Source organism: Scylla paramamosain, chromosome 16 (assembly GCF_035594125.1).
Source record: "Scylla paramamosain isolate STU-SP2022 chromosome 16, ASM3559412v1, whole genome shotgun sequence".
Lineage (NCBI taxonomy): Eukaryota > Metazoa > Arthropoda > Malacostraca > Decapoda > Portunidae > Scylla > Scylla paramamosain.
This window is the reverse complement of record NC_087166.1, coordinates 884,286-910,971: the sequence shown is the minus strand read 5'-3', so window position 1 is coordinate 910,971 and position 26,686 is coordinate 884,286. Positions and strand designations below refer to the sequence as shown.

Genomic DNA, 26,686 nt, shown 5'->3' with positions numbered 1-26,686 from the left:
GAAGTGGAGAGTGACCAAGGTTACAAAAGGCATCTCTAATAAGTAAATAAATAAATAATCCGCTTAATTGTCATAAAAAAGAAGAGAATCTATGAAATGCCACAACGAAATATTACGTCGCCTCGCCTTTGCCGGGTGACCTCACTGCTTGGCGCTCTCAAGGGAACTTCACTAATTATCTTCCCGGAGTGGCTGATCAGGAAAACAGGCCTTCGCACCAAGCAGCGGCGCCATCCTGCCCACCACGTGCAGCTGGAGGCGTCATGGCAGTCATCTCACTTTTATCAAGGTAATTGTTCGCACACACACTGGGGCTGAGGGGTAATGGGTGGGCGGCGAGGAGAGGCCTTCAGTAGGGCGAGGAGGCAGCCAGGGCCATAACAGAGGCGGGAGTCAATAGCAGACAAGGCCAGTGTGTCCCCCCAACACTGCACTCGCTCGAATTCCGCGCCTGTTGCTCCACTTTAAAGGGCGCCGTGGTCGTAGGTTGTATAATGTGTTGTTTAGCATTTTCTTATGTATTCTTTGATTTTTTAAGAAGCTGCAAGTTGAGTTTTTTTTCTCTCTTTCTTTCTTTCTTTTTCCTGTGTGTGCTTTTGGTTAATTCTGATGACACGTGAAAAGATAAATAAATAATAGCTATAACTTTAATTTACTAGAGTTTCTGGGCATCTTATTCTAAATTGCCAAGAGCAGCTGTACTGTCACTGATCGAACCTTTTTGGATCAGTAAGACTTCATAGAGTGTAGACGTCAACCTCCTGCAGAACAGACCCACTCTTGCTTTGATAACCTTTGCATTAGAGATAACGTAAGAAAAAGCCTAATAACAGTAATATAAGTAGAGGACGTGACTTGTTGAGTATCAGATGCAGTTTGTATATTTATTTTGTTTTTAAAGTGGGAATATTCTCTTCATTTTTTTTTAACGGTTTATCCTTCTGTAGTAGATAAGATTATTAATATTAGTAGCAGCAACAGTAAGCTCTTTATCCCCCTCGGCTGCTTCCTTTGCTACGGGACCTGAACTTACGTGACAGGAAGTCCTCCATATGCAAAATTATGCGAGGAACACAACCTTCACTTATTCCTCCCCTGTTTGTTCGGTTCCCTTTCATTTCCCTTAAGTTTTCGTCCAGCACGGGTGAACTCAAATGAGGAATGGTGAAAACTTTATTATTGGTTTTTAAGGCTTTGTCAAATATTATCTCTGTCTTGTTGTTGTTGTTGTTGTTGTTGTTTTCTTCTTGCCCTTCTCTTCCTTCCTTACTCTTTTCTCTCTTCATTCCAGTTTTCCTTTCTTTATGTATTGTCCCTCCTCCTCCTCCTCCTCCTCCTCCTCCTCCTCCTCCTCCTCCTCCTCCTCCTCCTCCTCCTCCTCCTCCTTCCAGATTTTTCGCACGACACTTTAGTTAGACAGAATATATGTAATCTATAATTCGTTTCCTTTTTCCTTCCTTTCCATCCATGTTCTCCTTTTCATCCATTTGTATCAATTTTCCTCCCTCCTCACCATCTCCCTCTTTCCATCTCTCCCAGATTGCTTGCTTCACACCATCAGCTCCCTCCCATAAAGACAAGAATCTGAATACAATACTTTTTCTTCCTCCCTCTCTGTCTCTCATCTGTTTCAATTTTTATCTCTTTGCTCGCTCTTCTTTTCCAACTTTTTTTTTTCCAGATTTCTTGCATGACGCGATCAGCGCATTGCCATAAAAAAGAGGGAATCTGAATAAGATCTTACACCATTTTCTTGTTCTCTCCTTCTTCCATCCCCAGGTCTTTCCTTTATCGATCTCTTTCAATTTCCTGCCTTCTTTGACCGCTGTGACTTTCCTTCTCCTCCGCATGACACCATCGCTTCACATTCATAAGGACAAGAATCTGAATATGATTTTTCTTTTTCCTTTCTCTTTTCTCAATCCCTCATCTGTTTCAATTTTCCCTTCCCACTTTACCCGCTCTTCTTTTTTCCAACTTTTTTTTTCCCCCAGATTTCCTGCATGACACCATCAGCTCGCATTCATAAAAAGGGGAAAGAATCTGAATATAATCATAATTGCATCAGATCCCTGGCTCAAGGCCGCGCGCTACCGGAACATCTGCCGCCCAACCTCCTGGCGCGGCAGAGCTCAGCTGTTGGGGACTTGAGTTATAATGCTCCCGAGATTACAGTGCATTTCGGGTTCATGTTTTACTCATTTAGACGAAATACTGCCACGGTGAACCTCAGGGAGTGTCTCGAGAATGGTTCCCAAATGTCTTAGTTTTGTTCTTTGTTCCTTCGTTCATGATATAAAATGTTCATGCAGTGTTTGGGAGTGTTTGATTATCTCCTTCGTGTTCTTATCAAGGTGAACTTCAGGGAATGTCTTGAGAATGGCTTCGAAATGCCTTAGTGTTCTTTAGCGTTCTTCAGTTCGTCATGAGAAAAAAAATAAAAATGTATTCATGGAGTCTTTTAACAACGCTGGGTTATCTATCTCTTGTTTCTGTGCCTATGAGAATGGCTTTGAAATGGCCCACTTTTCCTCATCTCTCCTTTGTCCGTCAAGAGAAAATTTCCTCATGTCTTTAGGAGCGGTGGATCATTGACTTCATGTTATGTTAATCTGCACGATGCATTGCTGCCATGAACTTTAGAAAATGTCTCGAAAATGGCTTGGAAATGTCGTGTTTTTCCTTATTGTCTTGGTCATTGTCTTTTACTTGATCGTCTTGAGAAAAAAAGGATTATTCTTAACTCATTTCACTGTGTATTGTTTCGATAAACCCTTGAAGGCCAAGATTGGAAAGTGCCCTTAAATATCTTGGGGAACTCTCACAGTGTCTCAGTGAACAATATTCTTCGTCGCCATGAAAATAGGTTTTAAGATGGCTCTGAGAATGGGCTTTTTTATAATCTTAATAATCTTAAAAGTATGCTGCTGGCTGGAACATTTTAAACCCTTGAAATTGTCTGGAAAGTCATTTAGTTTTCCTTAACGTCTTGGTCAAATATTTTTCCTTTACCTGTTTCAAAATATCTAATCATAAACGCTAAGAGAACAGTCACCTGGCTTATATTTTACTCGTTTAAATGATACGCTGCCAAGCCAGACCTCATAAAATGCCTTGGAATTGTCTTGAAAATGCCTCAGTTTTTCCTCGCGACTTGTGAACTCATCTTTTGCTTGTGCGTCATGAGGATGTGATGCATGGAGTCTTTAAGAGCGGTCATGCGTCTTGCTGCCGGTGGGTCACGTACTTCCCCTCCATTTCCTCACGACCTTCCATTTCGTCTGTCACGTGAGGACTTCATAGCGTGGCCCCTCTCACTTCTCTGCTTCCTACCCTTGTCTCTCTTTCTTTGTCAAACGCCGGTCTCATCCCCCTTACCACCACGCCCTGTCGATGTACCTACTCACTCTCCTTCCTCTCTCCCTTCTCTAACACCTCAGTCGCCCCTCTTCACCTTTCACCACCCCACACCCCATTCATATCTCTCTTGCCTTTACCACAGCAGCCCTTCTATTCGTCCTCTTCTTTACTGTTACCAATCCTAATTCAGTTCTCTTCCTTCTATATCAACGCTCTCATTCACTCCTTTAGCCCTTTCCGTCTCTTCCAGCCCTATCAATACCCACTCAACCCTCCCGGCCAAACACGTCCCACTCACCTCTCTCTCTTTCCTTGCTCTGCCCTCAGTCTTTTAAAAAGCCTCAAGTCCTACTAACATCCCTGCCTCTCCCCGTCAGATCAAGGCAAGTCAACCCTCCACTCCCACTGTGCTTGTCTGGCCTCACTCCCCTTCACCATCACGCCACGCTCTCTCTCTCCTCCTACGCCCTTCGCCTCAACTCACCATTCTGCTTCTCCATTTCCTCCCTTCCTCCTCAATCATCGGCCTTCCTCCCTGTCTTCCCTGCTGGTCCACTCGTCCTTCTCGATTTCCCAGTGTGTCTTGTTTCCCTTTCGTAAGCTTTTATCATCGGGTTTTTCTGAGCCATCCGTGAGGTGGCAGTTGTCTCCTCTGCCGGATAAGAGCTATTGTTTACTCTTCTCCGTTTCTTTAGAGTGGCTGGTGTGCTAGTATAGAGTCGCTGTTATGTATAGTTAGTGAAATGCAGTGTTTGGGAGATGTGCAGTTAAGAAAAAGGTAATTGTCACTACTACTACTACTACTACTACTACTACTACGACTACCGGAATCGCAGAGAAAATAAAAAGCCGAGGAAAGGCAGAATTTAGACTGGAATCAGGTCCTTTGACGCTAGAAAAGAAGACCGTGAGAAGACAACAGTGATAGACAGAGGGAGAAAGAAAACCTATGAGAAGAAAAATATAAAAAAAAAGACGCGAAACCCAGAGTGAAGAAAATGGACGGCGGCGGGGGGGAAATATAGATATGAGGAAAAATATAGGAAAGCAAAGTTGACAAAGGACTTGGTTGAGCTTATCCTCCCAAAACTTGAGCTCCGGCGGGCGAGTGGAAGTTGAGTTTTGGTGCCAGACCGAGGCGCGAGGGAGGCGATGCGAGATCAAGACTTTGGAATTCACAGGAGTGTTAAGTGTGTGTGTGTGTGTGTGTGTGTGTGTGTGTGTGTGTGTGTGTGTGTGTGTGTGTGTGTGTGTGTGTGTGTGTCGTTTGCGTCTCTATCACCATCCTCTCTCCTACCTCAATTTTCATCCTTCATACTACTACTACTACTACTACTACTACTACTACTACTACTACTACTACTACTACTACTACTACTACTACCACACAAGCCATCCTCCAGACGCACACACACCACACTCAACCATTCCATAACAAAGCTGCCCATCACTGACCCATCACACACCATCACCATCATCCTCACACACACCACACCTTGTTTCATGCCCTTCACACCTACGAGATCGCAACCAAACGTGAACACACACCATTTGACGACAAACCAGATGAACCGGCAGATCTGAAAGAGAAAGCCGGTAGTTTGAGGTGGCAGAGCAGCTCGAATCAGTAAGGCCGGAATCGATAAGAATGGATACATTGTCATTCTGCCTCTAACGAACAAATAAGAGATAAGCAGAGCAATTTAGACTAGTTGTCAGAGTGGGAGCAAACCTGGCAAATGAGTCTTAATGCGAATAAGTGTAAAGTGCTTCATTTAGTGTATCGAAACGAGAAAGCAAAGTATATTATAAATGGTACTCTACTTAAAAGCGTAGATAGCGAAACTGACGTAAAGGTTATAGCTGACGACGAATTACTACTACTACTACTACTACTACTACTACTACTACTACTACAACTACTACTACTACTACTACTACTACTACTATTTATTTCCGACCTGTTTCCTATAGGGTTTATGCCTGAGGGAGTGGAGGGTGGTGGGAGAGCCTTCTGGTCTGCTGTCTTTTTCTTCTACTACCACCTTAGTACCCCTAGGTCAGGTCACCTCGTAAGGATCTCAGAGTCTGTTGTGGCCTGTATATCTTTGTAACTCTATGTGACTCTATGTAACTCTCAAATAAATAATTAAATAGGTAAAGTAAAAAAATAAATGATTATATAAGAAGCATTGTAATAACCATCCTTTTTAATTCCTAATTGATTTTAATACACCACGTCATTCTTTAACTAATATATGGTTCTCTAATCTGGTAATTATGCATTTAACTAGTCGCATTTTGTTATTTTATATTCCGCTGGCGTAATGTGTGCAGGTGTTAAAGATGTCACGGCGCCTCACCTGGTGCGCGGCGCCTCCCCTTCATTAAGAGGGATAATCCGGTGTTATATTACCCTGGGATTTAGAACGCGGCTTACGGGTTGTGTATGGTGCCATTAGTATAGGTATGGATTTTATATATTTCTTTATTTACTTTTTTTTTATTATTTCTATATTTATCCGTATATTGTTCATTTATGTATATATTATTTACGTATTTGTTTATCTATCTTTCCTCGTGCGTGTGTTTACTGCGTGGGGCGCGTGAGGGAACAGGAGCGGAGGTGCTGTGTTCCGTTAAATCTTTATGGGAAGTGCTTGGTGTGCTTGTACTACCTACCTGTGTGTGTGTGTGTGTGTGTGTGTGTGTGTGTGTGGTATAGTGATATTGAACTGTTTTTTTTATTAATTTTTTTTTACTTAATTGTTTTTGTGGTCAACTTCATCATTGACACCAAAAACGACAACAACTAAGAACAACAACAATAACTAACAACAACAACAAGCAGAACTGCACGCACAACAATGGCTCCTAAACACCACGAACAACATTAGCGAAAAACGAGAGCACCGCCACAGACAACAACGCTTAACAACTACGAAAACAAAACAGTAACAACTAAACATGTCAACAACAATAACCACCACCACCACTACCACCACCACCACCACCACCGCGAACAACTACAGCTGCTACTAATATTACTACTATAACAATATTAATTAATACAACAACCTGAACAACATCGAGAACAACAACAACATCTACAACAACAACAACTACTACTACTACTACTACTACTACTACTACTACTACTACTACTACTACTACTACTACTACTACAACCAATCCTCCAAACCATCGCTTACGAACACCTTTAAACTTTTCATCAGCAACAATGAAATTTCGCACCAAAGAGGACTTGGGCCCCACAGTGCCTCGCGGACAGGAGTTTAGGGACCAAAAAATGTCCACCAGTTCTCGTGTTTTTTTGTGTCGGGGGTCTTCGCTCCCTGTTTCGTCCCCTGAGACTGGCTTTACTCCGGCCTGTGTGTGCTTATGTGTCTATCTCGCAGGCTCTCACTTGATCTTATGCTTGTAACTGTTTTGTGTAGTAGTAGTGGTAGTAGTAGTAGTAATAATAGTGGTAGTAGTTCCCTTTAACTCTTGTTCGCGCTCTGTCCTTGCGTAGTCAGGCTTTTTCGTCTGTCTTCAATATTTACCTTGTTGGAAGTTTGAAACCTCCCTCTTGAAATAGTTGAAGTCATAGGCAGGAGAAAATACAGAAGCAGGCAGAGAGTTTCAGAGTTTTTCCATTAAAAGGGATGAAAGATTGAGAATACTGGTTGACTCTTGCATTAGGGAGGTCATTTAAACTTCTTGTCCTATCCACTCGTACGCTGATGACTGTGCCCTGTATTTCTCAACGTCATTTGCCAGACGTGCAACTCGCAAGGATGGAACAATTCATGCTGAGAAGTCGCAGAACGCCTGCCTTGTTATTTCAGGATGAGACAGGACAAACCTTGTGTTATTAAATGCCCCAAAAACTCAATTCCTTTATCCACTCAACACAACCTTGCACACTTCCATTCCCTCTTTTCACCGACGTCCAACTTTCCTCCACGTCTGTATTGAAAACACTTTGACTGTGCCTCACTAAAAATCTCATCTTGAAAGTTCACAACTCTTCTACCTGCTAAAACAATTTCCTCCACCATTACTTTTCTTCCTCCCAGTTGCCTGCTTTGTACAGGAACCAACTTATCCATCCCTGTATGAAGTACTGCTCCCACACTTGGGGAGACTAAGGACCTGCGTGTTTATAGTGATATACGGTCTGTGTGACTGAAATTATGGGACTGGAAATTTTGGGACAGAGAGGCTGTGTGCTTGCTGCGTTTTAACCCTTTCACTGCGACACGAGACAATTAGCAGCACCAGAAGCAATGTGTGAAGTCTTTACAAGCATCGACAGAAAAGTTAACAACGAAAAAGAATACATTGTGCAATTTCTTCCCAGCTCAAAGATTGCATGTGGCTGTGGAACAAGTAAAGATGCCTCAGAGTGATTGGTAATTAAGGAAAGGTGTATCAAGTGGCAGACAAAGGGTTAAGGACTGTGGGGCTGTAGTGTAGTGCTGGGACATCATTTTATACAGTAATGAGATGCAGGTGGAGGAGAGTACGAAGATTTTGTGCAGACAAGTTCGTATTTTTAAACATCTCTGTACCTTAACTTTTAACAGCCTCTAGTGGAGCTTATTGTGGCTTTCAAGTGTGTTCTTATGACTGCTGATATCATGGGAAGGATTCTACACCGGCAGTGAGAGAAAATACCCATAAGAACACGATTCACCATCTTTGTAGCCTTTGAAAATATTCCTGACGAGACTCCAAAGTCCAAAAAATACAAATATAAGAAGCTCGCCTGTGTGTTACGCCCTCAGTGCCTTCCTCAGTGTTTCGAATTTGATTTCATCCTTCACCAAGCTGTCAATCTCAGGCTTCATTCAAAGTCACTGATCTTAAGCTGATATTAATTTCAGGAGATCGGTAATTCCATATCCATTAGAGATCATTAAGGTGCCATCTGGCGGACGTGATCGTTAACATCGTCTTGTTGATTTTCGGTCTTCCATTAACCTACGTGAAGAGGTGAAGGGCGGCAGCGTCTGGAGGGAGGAGACAAGAGCATCCAATACATTAGTGAGGAAGAAGCGGTAATTGACACTCCTGCTAGATATCGTTTCTCCTCTATGATAATTTATAACTTTCTGCTCACTTCTATTACAGTCTCTTGAGAAAAGACTGAAAAGGCACATTAAAAATAGCAGCGTCGACTTGGGATTTAAGGTGAGAAGTACTACAGTTTCTCTAGCTTAGAAAAGGCAATTCATTTCTTGTTCTTTTTTTTTTTTTTTTTTTTGTGTTCATGCATTTTTTTTTTTTTTTTTTTTTATATATATATATGATGTGAATGTTAAGAAAGGACGACTACAGCAGTGAAATATTGAAACACCATAACCCCCACAGCCCTTTAGTCCCATAGGCCCACAGCACCACAGCACCGCTACCTCATATCTCCATAGCCTCACATACCCAAAGTCTCACAGCCCCCACAGCCCCCACAGCCTCACCGCCTCACAGTTCTTCACTCCCTCTGCTCCACAATTTCACAGGACAATTTTCACCACAACACAACTTGAACTGCTCCTCCACTCCCTTTCCAGTGAATTAAAGATTACTCCTCTTTAGAGATCGCAAGGCTCTAATTTCAATGTTTTACGAAGCACTGGATGGCTGGGTGCGAAGCGGAGCGGTACGGGAAGGAACAGTTAAATATAGGGAATGAAGGGACTGAAATAGGGCGAAATTAGAGGGAAATGGAATAGAGAAGGAAAAGTAGCCATACCATCAAGAGGAAGGAGGCTGGGCGGGATGGAATAGGAATGGAACACAGTAGAGCAAGCTAGACTCAAACAGGAATTGTTAAGGATCTAGATGGAATAGGAAAGGGATTGGATACTAAGAACACTGGAATGGAATAGGGTGAAAAGACCGGTTTGTACGGAATAGGAAGAGAAGTACGTGGCATCAGGAGTGAAAGGTTGCGGAGGCTGGAAGTTTCCGGTAACAAGTTCCCGAAGAGTGAGGGCGGAGGTACAGTAGGCAGGGCGTGTGGGCGCGTGGAATCTTATCGCTCTCAGCATCTCCCGGTTCTCAATGCTTTTACCTTATAAGTTAGTCGAGGTAGTTCAAAGGGATGAACTTTTCCGTGGGGGGTGAAAAAGAAAAGTTACAAGTTTCCATTTCAGGCCAAATGAATGGGAACAGGAAGAGGGAGAGAAGAAGAGAGGAAAGGGAGGACGCCAAGGGAGCGAAACTCAGAGAAGGAACAACTTTGAATAGAACGAGTCTCTCAGGGAGGAAAGCAGGCCAGTGGAGGAGGTGGGAGAAAAGTTGGTGATGGTGGTGATGTTGGCGAACTAGCAAGGTAGTTCTTTTGGAGCTTTAATCCGCGCTTTTATCTTCTGTTCGCTCTTCTCTTCGTAGCGAGGTGAGTCTTCCATCGCTAATTCATCCTCTATCCTCTTATTCTTCTTCCTTTTTCAGTTCGAGCGACGCCGCCCGACGCGTTCCCTCACGCCAGTACAGCCGCGCTAAGCAGATGCACGTATCAGCTGATCTACTTCCATTTATTCCTCATTCGTATTCCTCCGTTCTTCCCTCTTTTCTTTTTCTCTCTTTCGTTGTGTTTATCTTCATGGTGGCTCTTCCTTTTCATTTTTTTTTTTTTTTCGCTTTATTTTCCATGCTTTGTTTTTGTTATATATTACTTACTTATAGCCATTTTTAGCTTGTTACTCTGTGATCTTTTATCGTCACATTCGTATCGTAATGTTTGTTACTATTGTCGTTGTTATTGTTGAATGCTACGTACAGTATTTCTTTTTTGCTGTGTAAGCCAGGTCTGCCGAGCGCTGACGTGTCATTTATATCTTATCCGGAGGGAGAACTGATACATTTGTCGTCATTCAGCACAAGAGTATTTCATATTCTGAATTTATTGTTGCGGCGCTGCATACTTCTGTTCATCTCGTTGTTTATGTGGAAATGTATTTCTTTCATAACGGAATCTTACCTAACCTAACCTAACATAACCTTAGCTTACCTTACTTTCCCTTATCTTACTCTATCTTACCTTACCTTATCCAACCTAACCTTACCTTACCCATCCTCTCTCAACTTGACCTAACTTAAACCGTGCTGCGTGCGTCATACGTAGGCTGGGAGTTCAGGAAGAAGGTCGGGGTGCTGAAGACACGTCCTTAACAGCTGCAAAGTTCATGAAGACGCGCCGTGAGTTGTAAGGAGCGACAGGGAGGGTACATCATACTGGGATCTTGTGGTGGTGGTGTGTGTGTGTGTGTGTGTGTGTGTGTGTGTGTGTGTGTGTGTGTGTGTGTGTGTGTGTGTGTGTGTGTGTGTGTGTGTGTGTGTGTGTGTGTGTGTGTGTGTGTGTGTGTGTGTGTGTGTGTGTGTGTGTGTGTGTGACTCTCTCTCTCTCTCTCTCTCTCTCTCTCTCTCTCTCTCTCTCTCTCTCTCTCTCTCTCTCTCTCTCTCTCTCTCTCTCTCTCTCTCTCTCTCTCATCACTTTATAATTTCTTTCTTTTTATTTCCATCCATCACGTAATTTATTTTAGCTTCATATTCCTAAATCATTCTCTGCCTCGTCACTTTTCTCACCTCTGCGCCAGCCCTTTTTGCTCACTTCTGCCTTAACCTCCTCCTCCTCCTCCTCTTTCTGCCCATCAGCGGGTGGAAGTTTCCGGGACTTTGGGCGGGTCGTCCGTGGCGGAAGTTCGGCCGCTCTCAGAATTGTGACAACTGATTCGGAAACTCCTCAAAAGGTTCACGAGGGAGTCTGGGCGGCGAGATACGCAATTATGACTCCTTGGCGCCGAGTGGAGAAGGCTGGCGGCATTTCCCGGCGCTGGCTCACGGTGGAGGAGTAATTAACGGCACGTCGCTGATTGTTTTCAAGGTGGGTTATTCAGGGCACGGCCAAAGGTGAACATGCGAGGGTAGCAAAAGAAGTCAGACGATGATTAGAATTTGGTTCGAGTCTCTCTCTCTCTCTCGTCTCGTCAGTTTCGCTTCCTGGATCAGCGGGGAGGCTTCCCAGGCCATGAGTTTATCTTCCCCCGAGGCCCTCAGCACGCGATCCTGACGTGGCGGAAGGCAATTAATGTCTCGTTAATGTTTCCGAGTGTTTCCATATTTTTTCCTGTGTGTGAGGGATCGCCATAAGGTTACAAATGCGTAGGTTCAGGGCAGGATTGGTGTTTAATCCTTCTAATGGCCTTCCTGTCCTTAAGAAAAGCTCGGCTATGTTTTATAAGTCCCAGTCCAACAATATTTACTTCAAATTTTGCGTTAGTGGGGGCGAGGTAAGGAAGCATGGCACATATTTCTTCCTTAAGCCGCAGAGACACCGGGAGAAGGTGAAGACAATCAGATCGTGGATAAAGAATGTTTTCTGTAGACCATTAGGGAGGAAGCAGAGCTGAGCTGGCAACTCATACATATAAATGGAGAACCATAGAGGGGAATGAGGCCGCCGGATGAACTGGTATGAAGAATGACCCGCCAGGCTACGAGAGGGACAGGACCGAGCGAGGCAGAGGGGCAGAAGGGAAAGACTGGGAGGCGAAGGACACTGGCTAAGGAATAAGGAAGGGAGAAGGAGGAGGAGGAGGAGGAGATCGTTGATAAAGGAGTAGCAGGATGAATGGGTGAAGAAGACTGTTGATTCCCCCTCCCCCTCCTCCTCCTCCTCCTCCTCCTCCTCCTCCTCCTCCTCCTCCTCCTCCTCCTCCTCCTCCTCCTCCCTCCTCCTCCTCCTCCTCCTCCTCCATAGATACATATCGTCACAATATTCCTCTGGCAACGCATCACTATCAATCCTGAAGGTTTATGTGTGTGTGTGTGCGTGTGTGTGTGTGTGTGTGTGTGTGTGTTTGTTATTGGTCTTCAGGCGCCCTAGGACTTTATTGATTGTCTCTTCGACATTCATTATCGTTTTTTTCTTGTGTCGCCAGCATTTTTGTTGTTGTCGTTGTTGTTGTTGGTCTTCTTCTCCTCCTCCTCCTCCTCCTCCTCCTCCTCCTCCTCCTCCTCCTCCTCCTCCTCCTCCTCCTCCTCCTCCTCCTCCTCCTCCTCCTCCTTCTCCTTCTTCTTCTTCTTCTTCTTCTTCCTCGTCTCCTCCGCCTCCTTTCCTCAGGCTTCCTCGCTGCTTCATATCTCCGCCTTAACTTCAGTCATAATTTCCTGATTTCATAATTTCTTTCCTCTTAACTTTTTTTTATCAATTTGCAAGACTTATCTTCATTTATACATTCATTCCTCGTTTCCGTCCTTATCCTCCTCCTCCTCCTGCTCCTCCTGCTCCTCTTGCTGCTCCTCTTGCTGCTCCTCCTCCTCCTCCTCCTCCTCCTCCTCCTCCTCCTCCTCCTCCTCCTCCTCCTCCTCCTCCTCGTGGCCCGCACCCTTCCTGGTTTGAATAATTAAGTTATAATAATGAGGAAATAATGACTACCTGGGTGCTGGAAGCGCGGCGCTGCTCCGGGATAATGAAGATGGACTGTTTTCTTGACGTAAACACCTGCAGAGAGACTAATCACCCTCGCGCCACACTCCGGGATCTCACGGGAGGGGAGGTGACGACTGACTTCTTTGTCTTGATGCTTTTCCTTTTGGTCGTTTTTTGTGTTCTTATTATTCTTATTATTCTTTTTCCTGGTAGTTTCTTATCTTTAGATGTAGTATTTTTCTGGTGTTGTTCCTGTTGATGGTGATGATGATCGTGGTGTCAGTGAGGATGATGTCCTTGTTTTCACTATTCTATGCATCCTGTCCATTTGCCAGACGCCCAACTCAGCAGGAATGGAAGGGTTCACGCAGAGAAGCCGCAGGACACCTGACCTCTGATCTTTTTTGTCGGTTTTGTCTCATGATCTCAATTTCTTTATCAGCTCCACACAACCTCCCAGTCTTCTACCCACTCTTATTCAGTGACGCTCGACTTGTCTCCCTCCTCTTCACTGAACATACTCTGACTGTCCTTCACTGAAAAATCACAACTAGAAATTTCACTTCTTTTGCAAAAATAGCTTTCATAAAGGTAGAAGTCCAGTGTACACTAACCTACGCCAATATTTATCCTCTACTCTCCTGTGCACATAGACCATTCTGACTCTCTCTCTCTCTCCCTCTCTCTCTCTCTCTCTCCTCTCTCTCCTCTCTCTCTCTCTCTCTCTCTCTCTCTCTCTCTCTCTCTCTCTCTCACTCCTCTCTCTCTCTCCTCTCTCTCTCTCTCTCTCTCATCTCTCCTCTCTCTCTCTCTCTCTCCTCTCTCTCTCCCTCTCTCTCTCCTCTCCTCCCCTCCTCCCTCCTCTCCCTCTCCCCTCTCTCTCCCTCTCAGCGCTTGAGGATGTTCTTGCTGTACGAGTCACTCATTCTACACTGGGCCTCGTGGCAGCCATGGCGTGGTGGTGGTGGTGGTGGTGGTGGTGGTAGTGGTGGTGGTGGTGGCCATCATTTGGCACGTCCCTCCCACTATCTCTTATTAATGTATGACAATGTTCTTCCCCCATAGCGTGTAGCCCTGTCCTCCACCATCGCCCTCATTACCTGCTGTGTCTCTCTCATGCTTCCCATCCTCGAAGCAGTGTTCCATGAAGTAGTATTGTCTGCGCTACACTGACTCGTTTTCTACAGGCAGCACGAAGAAAACTGGCAGTCCGGGGAAGGTAAACTATGGTAATTTTATTCTCTTTGTTTCATGTTTCACTGAGGCCATTACTCCAAGGTCCTTGAGTACCTTGGCGCTAATTCGTGGCCTCCGACGTGAAAACAAAGCTGGACTTGGATGGGGAGTCTGTTAATGTAAACTGTATGTCGTATGTCGCTGAAAATAGTCCTCCGGTGGTTGTTTAGGTGTCTTCGCTGCAATAAATCACCACTAGCTGCATCATCACGTGTCAGTGACCATCACATCGATCATCACAGACTTTTCCTCCTACATACATATGGTCTGAAGAAAGCAATTGACCACCTGGGGAGTGACTCACTGATTCATTGGTTGGTTGACTCTTTGGCTTCGGAATGAGGTCATACTGATCCTTAAAATGTGCCATGTCCCGGCATACTGAGAGTTCTGCCAGTGTTTGCATTCTAACGCAGCGCTTCTACGGACACTCAGTGACTACAGGAATAAGATGAGTCACAAAGCGTCCGCGCCTGTGACAATGCACCACCTGTTTCTTGTTCACATAAGAACTTTTGTTTCCCATTTATGCTCCATTCTTAATTTTTGTAATATGTATGATTAGGTATGCAGAGAGCGGTGTTTGTAGGAATAATAGCGTGTCAGAAGACTATCACTTAATATAAACACAATACAAAAGGAATCTTGAAAATTACTCATTGCATTGGAAACGCCTTTTGAAAAACTTAGTATGTGATGAGTAATCAAGGAAGAAGAAGAAGACAAAGCAATTCTCGCGAAGTTCCTCAGCATAAGCTTACCTTTTGCGTGCGAGACGGGCAGGTGTCCAACAGGGAAGGCTACTCAGAGTTTAGCCCAGTACTTTCTTCGCACCGGTGCTAATCAGGGTGTAGGAGCAAGGACTTCCTGGATGATAAACGGACAAGAAGAGCCGGGAACCCCAGCCACTCACCGAAGAGCAAACATCGCGCGGTGTAACAGTAACGAAAACGTATGGCTTTTTTTTTTTTTTCTTTTTTTAGAAATTTAAATACTTCTTTGACCTCGCTTCCTGGTCAACCACGAGTCACTGTATCATTACGTAATGTTGAAAGCTGAATGACGCGGGCAGCTCGTTAGAAGGTAGTTGTGTGCGCGCTGTGGAAAGGTGGTAATCACGAAATTATTCAGTTAAAAAGAGGGTTAAGAAGAGAACGAGCCTGTAAAAAAAACAAAATCGTACCTAGTCACTGATTAAGAAGAAAAGTTCATGGTAATACCTTTTTAAGTGCTAAGTGTTTTCTGTATAGCAGAGTGCATTTACACATTGAGTCGCGTGGTAAGAAAAGTATTATAGCGGAGCGTGGGAGGAGAGGAGGGGAGAGAAGGGTGGGTCGGAAAGTGCGATGGGGGTGTGGGAGCAGTAAGGAAGTCATGAAGGGGGGCGTGATGGGGTGCGACTTAGGGAAGTGTGGGGCGAGGAACAGGAGTGGTGGGCAGTGTGTGGGGGGGTGGGGATGTCAGGTGTGAGAGGTGCTTGAGGGGGGAGACTCGTGGGCGGTGTGACAACAGGAGGCGGCTGGGTGTGACTCGTGTCACTCCGTCCGTGGCAGTGTGGAGAGGAGGACGCAAAGGACAGCCGCGCCATGAACCCCTACAATTGTTTCTTGCTAGTGGTGCTGCAGCTGGGTTAGTTGTGTGTGTGTGTGTGTGTGTGTCTGTGTGTGTGTGCCATATATACCTCATTAGTAAAACATCTTATTATTTGATCTAATTTACATATTTAAGTGAAGAATTTTTCCCGTCAGTGGATAATGGCAGCGCTCATAGTCTTTGCCCACCATCCCTCCCAGACTGGAGGTGAAGGAAGCAAGGTTACAATTTTTAAGAAGAGACGCGTCCACACAGCATGTATGGAAAGTTTATCAGAGGGAGGAGAATAAGTTGGAAATGTAACGAGCTGCACATTATTCTCTTGAGCGTGTTGCAAAGGCCATAATGCGTACAATTATTAATGTCTTCTGTAATTATTTGCATCGTAATTTTAACCCATTTTCTTCGCCAAGTCAACATTTCACGCCTGCAGTCCTCACGTCTCTCTTCATTGCTTCACATTTACAGGAAAGGATAAATCTGCTGTAAGGGTACATGTGTAAAGGAAATGATCAAGGAACACGTTACTCATTCTCCCTTTCCCATAATGGCATGTACTTTCTCTCTCCTTCGCAGCTATTCGTTCCTCTCCGCTCCCCTGTTACACTTCTAAGGCAATATCGTGCAAAGGTTCATTGGTCACCTTTTTTTCGACGATGCACTACATTAATTTTGAATGAAGTTTTTTTGCCACGTCAGGACAGATTTAGATTTGAATTAATAATTTCAGGATGAACTTTCCTCATAAATACGTTTGTAACGAGTAAAACAAATCTGCAAGGTTTTAATGAACTTGAATCTCTACTTACTTGCTGAAAAAAAAATAGAAATTATGAAAAGTATATTTCCTTCAGCAAATAGTACTCACACTACTAATTACATATTTAAATTTGTCTCATTGCCCATCTGTGACTAAACATTGCTCTGACTGCTTCATGTTAGTTTCGTTTGAAGTCATTCCGTGTATTGATTTCATTGGCATTCTGTGTGACGGAAAGGTGCGCTACATGTCAGTTAAAAGGAAATATGGGAATGGGAAGAATAAACTAAAACCCGCGAGGACAAGTTTAGTTCCTAGGATCAGGAATTTATCCTCTCCTGATGAAATTTTGAAACTTATAGGAAAAATGGGACAATAAGGAAAGGAAACATGCAAATTTTTCCAAACTATATGGTATGAGAATAAATAAGGGCGTCTCACTTTGTAGATAGCTCACCGTCACTCCGTAAGCCACCTCGGCATAGTATCTGTCTTTACCTGCCTCCCCTTTACCGTTGAGGAGAGGCATTTGTCCTACAGTGAAATCATACAGATTGTTGATGTTGGCCTTCGTGAGATGGACAGGTAGGATAAGTGGAAAATTAATTGAATATCCTATGCTAAAGGTCCGCGGGGAAAGAGAAAGCCATACAACTAAAAAAAAAGTAAATAAATAAATAAATAAAAAATATTGAGGATTATCCCAAGAAGTTGATGCAAAAAATAGCAAACGATTCACTTAATTAAAGCCGCCGCGACCCCCCCAAAAAAATCCTGTAACCTCAGTATTTATATAATGCACGAACCCGTTAGTAGCGCTGTCCTTGAGGGTAGTGAAACCAGTCAGGTAAATGAGAGAAAATCACAAATTACAAACATAACTGCCGATCCTGCCTTTCTCTTTTCCTCATAATGATTCTCTCTCTCTCTCTTTCTGTGTGTGTGTGTGTGTGTGTGTGGTGTGTGTGTAAGAGTAAGTGAGTGATGTCTGCTTAGGCAATGGAATTCTTAGCACTATTGTAGTATTAGTGATATATGAAGCATGTGGTTACGAGCATACTTGGGTGATGTATTAGATCTGTGGTCATTATGTGTGTCGGTGGGTCTTTGTGTTCCCCTGTATTGAATTACTTCTTTCATCGCAGTAATACGCCAGTTATGTAACGATGTTGCCTTTCCTTCCTGTGTGTGTGTGAGTGTGTGTGTGTGTGTGTGTGTGTGTGTGTGGGTGTGTGTGTGTGTGTGTGTGTGTGTGTATCAGTTAGTCTGTATGACCTGTTTGTCTGTATTTATATATCTGTGTATCCATGTCTGTGTCTTCCTGTTTGTATAGCTGTCTGATCTGCTTATTTCTGTGTGTGTGTGTGTGTGTGTGTGTGTGTGTGTGTGTGTGTGTGTGTGTGTGTGTGTGTGTGTGTGTATCAGTTAGTCTGTATGACCTGTTTGTCTGTATTTATATATCTGTGTATCCATGTCTGTGTCTTCCTGTTTGTATAGCTGTCTGATCTGCTTATTTCTGTGTTTGTCTCATCATGTAAGTCTTTTTTCCTGTCTCCTTCGGTTGAGGACGGTATTGGCTTGTCTCCTTCCACGTTGTAGCTCCTGTTCAATTCGTAAACAACGAGTACCTGACGTAGAGGGAAGAGTTGTGGTCTTTCAGTTCGGCAGCCGCGCCAGGACGACCCGGGCCAGCGTGTGGAGGCGTATGGCTCAGCCCGCCCCTCCAGCCATACAATTAGAGAAGCATTTGTCCTGCCGTAGAGTCATAAAGGGTGATAATGAGGATGTCTTGGGGTGGAATCATAGAGGCTGATGATGATGTATGCTTGTCTTTGAGCGAGGATATATGAACAATAAGTAAGAGCCGTTAGTTACTCAGTTCGTGCACCGTGACGGGAAAATAGCTTATTGGCTTCAGGAACAATAGGTTGAGAATGGGAACAAGCGCCATGCTACGGGACGAGCGCCATGACGGGAGTTAAGGTAGGAGAGATGGATGGCATGACGTGGAATGCTCGAGGAGGCAAATGTTACTCTTATGGGATGACGCAGAAAGCCACACGAGGAGCAGCCTGTAAGGAGCGGAGGTGTTTGATTTGGGGAGTGGACAAATTAATGGAGAAAAATAATAAGGAAGTTTATGGACAGGGATAGTGGTAAAAATTCTCAGTTTTGTCGTTTTTGCTTGGCTGTTATTTGCAGACATAAGACTCGCAGTAATTACAACCTAACTGCACAACATGAACACGGAGAAATTTTTTTAACCATTTTTTATAAGAGCACTAAACTATTCAACTACGATGAGAAGGAAAAGCAGGTCGTGATGTGGAATTAGCAGTGCAGTGCAAGGCGTTCCTCCCTGGGCTCGCCATTCAATATGTAGGTGTTTGTCCAGAATACATCGTCCAGTTGCATGCGTCGCGAACATCCGGTGTTTTAGACGTAACTAATGCACCTCTCCTTACACCGTACTCGCAAATTATACGCCGTTAATGGGTAAATGTTAGGTGCCTTCAATACGTAAGAGGCGGATGTGGGGATAAAAGGAATAGCATAATGTACACACGCCATGGAAGTAACATAAAACAAGCAAAGGATAGATTTAAGTCAGCAGAGCGTAATTTGCTTAACATCAACTCTGTACTCGCGTGCCAGTGACGTCACCACTTTGTTCAGCCCGTTCCGCTCGGCTGCACAGGTTCCTGGGAGATAATTGCGTGTTATGGCTGCACTTTACTGTGTCTTATTGAAGTATACTGGCCATTCCATCACGATTTTATAAGCCTTCCTTTGTTCTTCTATCCCGCCTTTGTTGCTCCTCGTCTCTTCGCATCTCCTTTCCTTCACCTTTCTTTTAATATCTTTCTTCCTATCTCTTTGTTCATAATTCGGGAGTCAGTTCTTTCATCTCAATACTCTGGTGCTTTTTCTGTCAGTCATGGCTCTCTTATGCCTCCTTTGTCTTCCCTGCCGCTCTGCTCTCTTCACCATTCCTCGCTCCTTGTTCTTGTGTATTTCGCTGTTTTGTGCTTTATCTGAATTTATCCCTTTGTTATTCTGTCGTGTTTTAATGATTTTTTACCTTTGTTTTCTCTTCTGTCCCTTTCTTTCTTTCGTTTCTTTATCTTTATTCCTATTTCCTTGTTATTTGATCAGCTGCCGCGTTTTGTCTGGATACCTTGTGGCTTTTTTTTTTTTTTTTTTATTTATTTTTTTTTTTATATTAGTTTGGCTCCCTAGCTATGTCATTTACCTGCTTAACGTGGACTGCACACCTTTCCCTTTGGACCTGCCGTAATTCACACTCCCTTTCACTTTCACTTCTTTCAATTTTTCACATTACTAGACTACTTCTCTCTCTCTCTCTCTCTCTCTCTCTCTCTCTCTCTCTCTCTCTCTCTCTCTCTCTCTCTCTCTCTCTCTCTCTCTCTCTCTCTCTCTCTCTCTCTCTCTCTCTCTCTCTCTCTCTCTCTCTCTCACTCACCTCCATACCCATTCAATAAATTAATTATCTCATTATTCCCTTAAGTATCTCCTTTAAAGGCTCCTTAATTCTTACATGCCTCATTTTCTGAACGATCCTCCTTCCCTACTCCTTTCCTTGCCTCCGCTTGCATTCCTTGGTATAATTTAGCGACAATAGCGACACCGTTCCCGGCTTATGGACGTATATATGTGGAGCTTCAAGTAGGGCGATAATTAACTGAATTTAGGTCACGGGAAGGAGGTAATACTCTATAATTTGTCGAGGCTATTGGCGGGACATTTAGAAGCCAGTCATCAAAGCCGTCTTGGAATCCACTTAATGTATTGATCTTGCGGATTGGATAGGTGCGTCGCCTGCTGGGATCGCCTCGTGGTGGTGAGTGGTGGTGGTGGTGGTGGTGGTGAGTGACGGTGTGTGGCTGAGGGAGGCGCTTAGTGATGCCGTGCCTGGAGATGAAAGCTATTTGTAATTTTCCATTGATCAGATAAGAGGGTTGTTATTAATCTTGACGGTAATTGTTGATCATGTGTGTGTGTGTGTGTGTGTGTGTGTGTGTGTGTGTGTGTGTGTGTGTGTGTGTGTGTGAAGAGAGAGAGAGAGAGAGAGAGAGATAAGTTACAACACTAGGTTTTCATTGTCATTCCCACACCAGCATCAGCAGCACTAGGAACACGTGGTGGCATTGTAAGGGGAATAAATGGAACAGACCTACCATTCCCGCTCACACCACCCACCGCCACCACCACCACCACCACCACTTCCACCACCAGCAAGGCGCATGGACAACACACCGCCGTGCGTTAACGTTTCAGCAGCATCAGCAGTGGCAGAAGAGCAGCCACGCGTAAAGCTTCAAGGGTCTCACAGTCGTATGACGTCCAGCCTGACTCTCCCCCGCCAAGCAGCAGCGACGCAACACCAAAATCTGTCAGTGACGCTCCTCGACGTGGGCTCAAGTGGCAAGGCAGACCTAAAGCCTCCGGGCTCCCCACGACTCAGTTTTGCCCTCAACCACCGGCTCCTGCTTCTCACGCTCTGCCTGTGGATCAAGCCTCACCGCCTCCACCAGGTCAGCAATGTGGTCTATCTGGGCGACGCGCGGCGCCAACACTTCCTACAGTTGTCACGTAAGTTGTAGCGGTAAGAGAGCAAGGTTGCTGTGATGGATGGATTGCTGAAGCCTTTAGCGGCATTACTGGATGGCTGGAGCTCAATAACGATTATCTCTCTGCCTCTCAGTCAACAGGGGAGAGGTGACCATGCACGCAGCCCGCTGCCACCATAAGTTTGGGGTGGTCTTGGGCGTACGAAAGTGGCACCACTTATGTCTGGTGCTGGGACGGAATTCGACCCTCTTCCGTGGAGGCGAGGCGGTGCCGTCCCCTTCACGCTGCGCCCCTAGTGAGGACTTCCCCAGCGAAGAATTGGTCATCGGGGGCTCGCTGTGGGGCGGCGCGCCGTTCTCAGGCCTGCTGGCTGACGTGAGGCTGTACGACGCCGCGCTCCCCGAGGGCCAGGTTCGGGGCGTGGCTGAGGGGCGCGAGGTCTCTCGGCCAGTCTTCACACTTGACGAGTCATCGCTTGCCAGTCTTTCAAGTTCAGCAGAAAATGTGGAGTTTGTTACAGTGGACATTCAGAATTTGACATCGGAGACAAAAAATTATTATTTCTACTTTGAAGAGAAACTTAATTTTATTCATGCTGCAAGTTTATGTAGGAATGTTGGAGGAACACAAGTTATGATCTCAGAAACTAACAGTGAGGAAATCCTGAATGCCTTACTGAAGTACTCCGGCAGGGTGGGGGACGTGGCGGGGGACTCATGGGCTCGGCTTCCTGAGTCTCTGAATGGTAAGACAACCAACAGTTGCCCTCTTCTTCGGGCTTACCAGAACCCCCCCACGCTGCAGAAGGAGGACGGCGATTGTGAGTCCACCGCCTCAGTTCTCTGCCAGTTGCCGGAGGATCACAGGCTGAGGATTCTCGGTCTGCAGGAGGAAGTCATGCTTTATCCGATTCACAATTCTTTGAACATCTTCGAGGATGGAGGCAACTACCGCCTCATCGCCACGGACGCGGGAGTGAAGCTGGAAAGCGCCCAGAACGGGATTACTTTATACGAACAAGTGTCTTCCTCCACGAGGCAGCTGACGGGTCGACATAAATGGTTTCCCCCTGATAAGACTGAGAACAACAACAACAACAACAACAACAACCACAGCAAGTCAGAAGTGGTCCTCACTCTCACGGCCTGCAGGGAGGGTCAGTTCACCTGCTCAGATGGGGACTGTGTGAGCCTAGAAGACGTCTGTAACTTGGTCAATGATTGCCAAGATGCCACTGACGAGCTGCTGTGTGCAGACCTGGCATTCCTCCCCGACACTTACAGCAAGCGGTTCTCTCCGTCTCAAGGGACGGAAGACAAGGCGTTGGTCGGCCTCAGGATCACTCTGGAGCAGGTGAATCACGTGGAGCTCACTGAAAATCTTCTGAAAGTTGTGCTCAGACTGGATGTTATGTGGCGGGATCCTCGGATTATGTTCAAGTACCTTCAGAAAGACACAGCAGTCATGTTACCGGAGGAGGTTGTGCAGGAGATGTGGCTGCCGTGCATTGACCTGGTCACCGCCGCGCCAGACTACAGGGACAGTGCTGACTTCCCAACATGAAAGATAAGATAGTGACCGCCACGGCTCGCACTGACGGCTTCGGCACCGTCCTCGGCCACACTGAGGGTAAGTTCCTCCCTTCATGCTGGTGAGAGTTCCCTGGTAATTCTCACCTTTCTATGAAAGGTGAGATTTGCACCGACTGAATTATTACACTGAAACTTCTTTCCATCATTATTTGTGAGAACTTTCTATGCGTTTCATTGAATTCCTGTGATTTTTTTTTTTTTTTTTTTTTTTTTTACTGAAGGAAAACCTTCATGTTCCTAACATGACACAATCAGTGACAATAGTGCATGTGATGGAGCCGCAGGAAGGTTCAGGAATATAAACTTATTTGTATCGTGAGTTACAAAGAGTTGAACTTCAGCTTTCCCGCAGTGAAGGCTTTCCCCGGCGCCTTCACGGATCTGCAGGCGGGTCGAACCGATGAAATCGCCTTCATCTGCCCCCTCGACCTCTTCTTCTACCCATTTGACGTGCAGGTAGCTGATCTTGCTCTTTGCTGAATGTTTGCATGAAAGTCAATGATCGTGGTGGACAAGCAAAAAAATCGGCGTGTGTTGGTTGGCAGGTGTGCAAGATGCCGCTGAGGTTGATTGGGCACGCGAATGACGCCACCTGGAACGCCACCCAGATGTCGACAGCTCTCGGCGATCACCTCACACTGACGCTCCTCTCTACGCACGAGTTCACCATCAGATTGCACCCCGACCAGGAGACGGTCAGTTCGTCCCCTTTGCTGTTGTAGGGGTGAAAAGTTCGTCTCTCTCTCTCTCTCTCTCTCTCTCTCTCTCTCTCTCTCTCTCTCTCTCTCTCTCTCTCTCTCTCTCTCTCTCTCTCTCTCTCTCTCTCTCTCTCTCTCTCTCTCTCTCTCTCTCTCTCTCTCTCTCTCTCTCTCTCTCTCTCTCTCTCTCTCTCTCTCTCTCTCTCTCTCTCTCTCTCTCTCTCATGAGGTGCCGCTCCTGCAGGCCGTGGTGGTGGTGAAGCTTGGCCGCAGGTACGACGCATACTTCATCAACACCATGCTGCCGTGTATGCTGCTGGAGGTGATCGGCTTCCTCACGCACGCCTTCCCCATCCAGGACTTCAGCAACCGGTGCACCGCCACGCTCTCCTGCCTCATCGTGAAGGCCGCCTTCTTCCTACAAGTGGGCATCTGCGTGTTGTCGTTTATATATTTAAGAGCTGACAAACTAAGCCTGTTTTGTAGGGAATGGAAAGGCCTGAATTGAACGGCCGGTTTCACGTATCAGATTCTAATTCATTTTATTATTTTTTTTTATGTAAGGGCACTGACCAAAAGCAGCAAATAGGACATTAAAAGACCCACTGAGAGTGCCAGTCTCAAAAGAAAGCTCAGAAGCATCATCTAAGATTGGAGGATAAGTTTTTTGAAACCTCCTTCTTAAAATAATTCAAGTTTAAGTTTGCTGTAAGTATGTGAATAGCGTATGAATTCTTGCATTGCAATTACCACCGCTACTTGAGTCTTTTCCACCACCACTGGCACCATTACTGTACAGCCACCACCACCAGCACCACCATTTAACCATGACAACAATCACCACCGCCTTCCACAGATCAGCGGCACTCTCCCAAAGACCGCGGACCCCAAGCTGGTGGACGTGTGGATGTTCGGCAACGTGTTCGTGCTGTCGCTGATATTCCTGGCGCACGTGGCTGTGCTTCACGTGCAGCGCCGCTACGAGACATCCAAGGTGACTACGACCCACTGCGACTCAAGGGACTTTTGTCTGTATTGGCGTGGGAACTCCCCGACTTCCACTACTAACCAGATTGGGATGCATGGCTTTCATACAGTATTTCAATTTGATTCTTTTTTCGTTCTTTTTTTTTTATCGTTTTACTGTAATCATGTCAAAATATAATGAGGTAAAAGAGGACATATACGGAACTAGTTTTGCAAGTGTGTTGTCATAACTCTGCGGGTAACAATCACGCCTGTTGCAGAGCACACCCAAGAAGGGTTGCGTGGCCTGGGACGAGGAGATTATTCAGGATGGAACCGGATACCGCATAGCGCGCTACGTGAACCTGGTGGGCTTGGCCACGTCCATGCTGGTGTGCATCATGCTGCTGTCCGGCATCGGCGTGGCCGCGGCCAGGGGGAAGATGGCTGCGATGATGCTCTAACCGTCTCCCCGTGGATCTCTTGCTGCTGTGAGAGTGTAGCCGATTGCAGCATGGTCATAAAATCAATCAGAATCGGCGTGGGGAGTCTTAGTGAAGAGTCTGTTCGTATGTGATTCGTAGGGCCCAGGTAATCATGTTCGAACGAGAGGAAGTGACGGGCACGTGAGGGAAAGGAGCGTAGTGTGCGGAGATTAGGTCTTATTCGTAAGTAGTGTACTAAACCGAGTCCCTATCTTTGCTGGAGGTTTTCCTATGCTAACTACCCTGCTTTATTATGGCGTGTACTGCTATGCATGCTAGGCACATACCATTATCGTAAGGTATCTCAAGCCCAGGATTACTCAGTGTGTTGCCTCAATAAAGAGTTTCAGTGCATACGTGAAGTCTATTGTGTTTGGAGATCCTTAGACGTCATGTGTGTCCTGCGTGAGCTGCAATGTTCCTCCAAACTCTGGTGGCCTGTTGGCGAAGGCTGTGTTGTGCAGATCAGAGGCCCTGCCTGACGGAGACGTAGTTGAGGGGCTGGGAGTCTTCGATGATGGTGTATAGATAGTACCCTTGCTAGACGAACCTGGAAAGAAACACGTCCGTGGGAATTACAGTGGTGACGGCTGGATCAGTATGACAAAAAAAAAATTTGTTTTTTCCTTCACCCAGTGCTTTCTCATAACCAGATTTTCAGTCTCCTGTTTGAAGCTGCGTGAGGTTCTGTGCTCCATTCAAGGAAGCTATTGATCTTGCTCCTACCTTCCCTATCCGAATGTCTACTTTGTTCTTGCCAGCTTCCCCTTGAAAAGTAAGGCCCACATACGTATAGGTTCTGGTCCCCAAGGAAAAGTCAGGAGGATTAATCAAAACTACTAACAAATTTCGAATTTAAGAGTTAAGAAGGAAAAGAAGGGTTACCTTAGGATAGGACAGGGTCAGTTTAATGGTCTGTGTAGTTGTGAGGGAGTAGAATTAGAAGTCTGAATTAGAAAAATTACACTACAAGAACTGAATTCTTAGAATTGGAAGGACTGAATTAGAATTAGAATAAGAAGAGTTGAATTAGAATTATAAGAATTGAATTGAATTAGAAGACTTGAATTAGAATCAGAAGAATTTAATTTTGAATAAGAATTTACTCTGACAGTCTCACATGTCAACAAACTCCTGATAGGGCGCGTCCACGCGGCTTGAGGGTTGTGTTCCACCAGCCTCACGTCCACCACCACCCCACTGCCGAAGAATGCCCTGGCGATGTCGTCCTACATTCCTGCCGAAGCAAAAGCTGATAGGGAAACCTTGCAGCATCATATTAGTTTACTATAGTTATGGGTGACGTGTTGTTCAGGATGAGAGAAAATGGAAGTGTTTAAAGGGGGACTATGCAATATTTTGTTTGATTTAATTATTTAATCCCTTACTAGTAGTTACTGTCACTCATGCAAAGATTATTTAAAAAAATGAGAATGTTTTCAGAGAGGACTATAGATTGCTAATTTTTTTCGTCGTTATTTTCACTCGTACGGAGAAATATTGTCTCTATTTCTCAAAAACTGTAAAATCATGTTTCTGACTTTCCTATCTGTTTATCTTTAAGAGTTGTTCTCGTGTCGTGGCGTATACGTAAGCGCCTGAAACATCATCATAATTTCCTCTTTCCTATTGCCTGAACTCTTTCAAGAGGGAGTTTTCAAGACACCATCTTATTTTTTGGGGGTGTCGAGCCTAGGGCTGCTCGTTAGTCGTCCCCTTGGCTCTCGCTACCCAGCGGCTGGCGCGCTTCCGACCCCATCGGGCTGCCGCCTCCCTGGCCTGCGCCACACGCCTATGTTGGGCAGTTAGGATCCCACCCTGGGACTGCTGGTTAGTGCTCGACTTGCCTCCCGCACCCCAGCGATGGGTGTGCTCGCGCTTCCACCCCCTCCTGGTCGCCGTCTCCCTGGCGTTTGCCACACGCCTGTGCTTGGCGGTCAGGGTCACAGCCTGAGGATGCTGGT

At 45.4% G+C, this 26,686-nt stretch overlaps 2 protein-coding genes across 2 annotated transcripts in view; both read left to right on the top strand.

Annotated features, from left to right (window-relative positions):
• Positions 1–26,686, top strand: part of LOC135107875 (cuticlin-4-like) — a 337,646-nt gene that overhangs the window by 179,340 nt on the left and 131,620 nt on the right. The window lies entirely within an intron of this gene.
• On the top strand, positions 15,573–26,098 carry LOC135107877 (acetylcholine receptor subunit epsilon-like). The gene is made up of 8 exons (XM_064018231.1): positions 15,573–15,664; positions 20,528–21,002; positions 21,115–22,610; positions 22,926–23,029; positions 23,119–23,268; positions 23,516–23,695; positions 24,128–24,265; positions 24,519–26,098. The coding sequence occupies exons 3-8, from the start codon at positions 22,541–22,543 to the stop codon at positions 24,699–24,701; spliced, it is 825 nt and encodes a 274-aa protein (XP_063874301.1). The 5' UTR covers positions 15,573–15,664; positions 20,528–21,002; positions 21,115–22,540; the 3' UTR covers positions 24,702–26,098.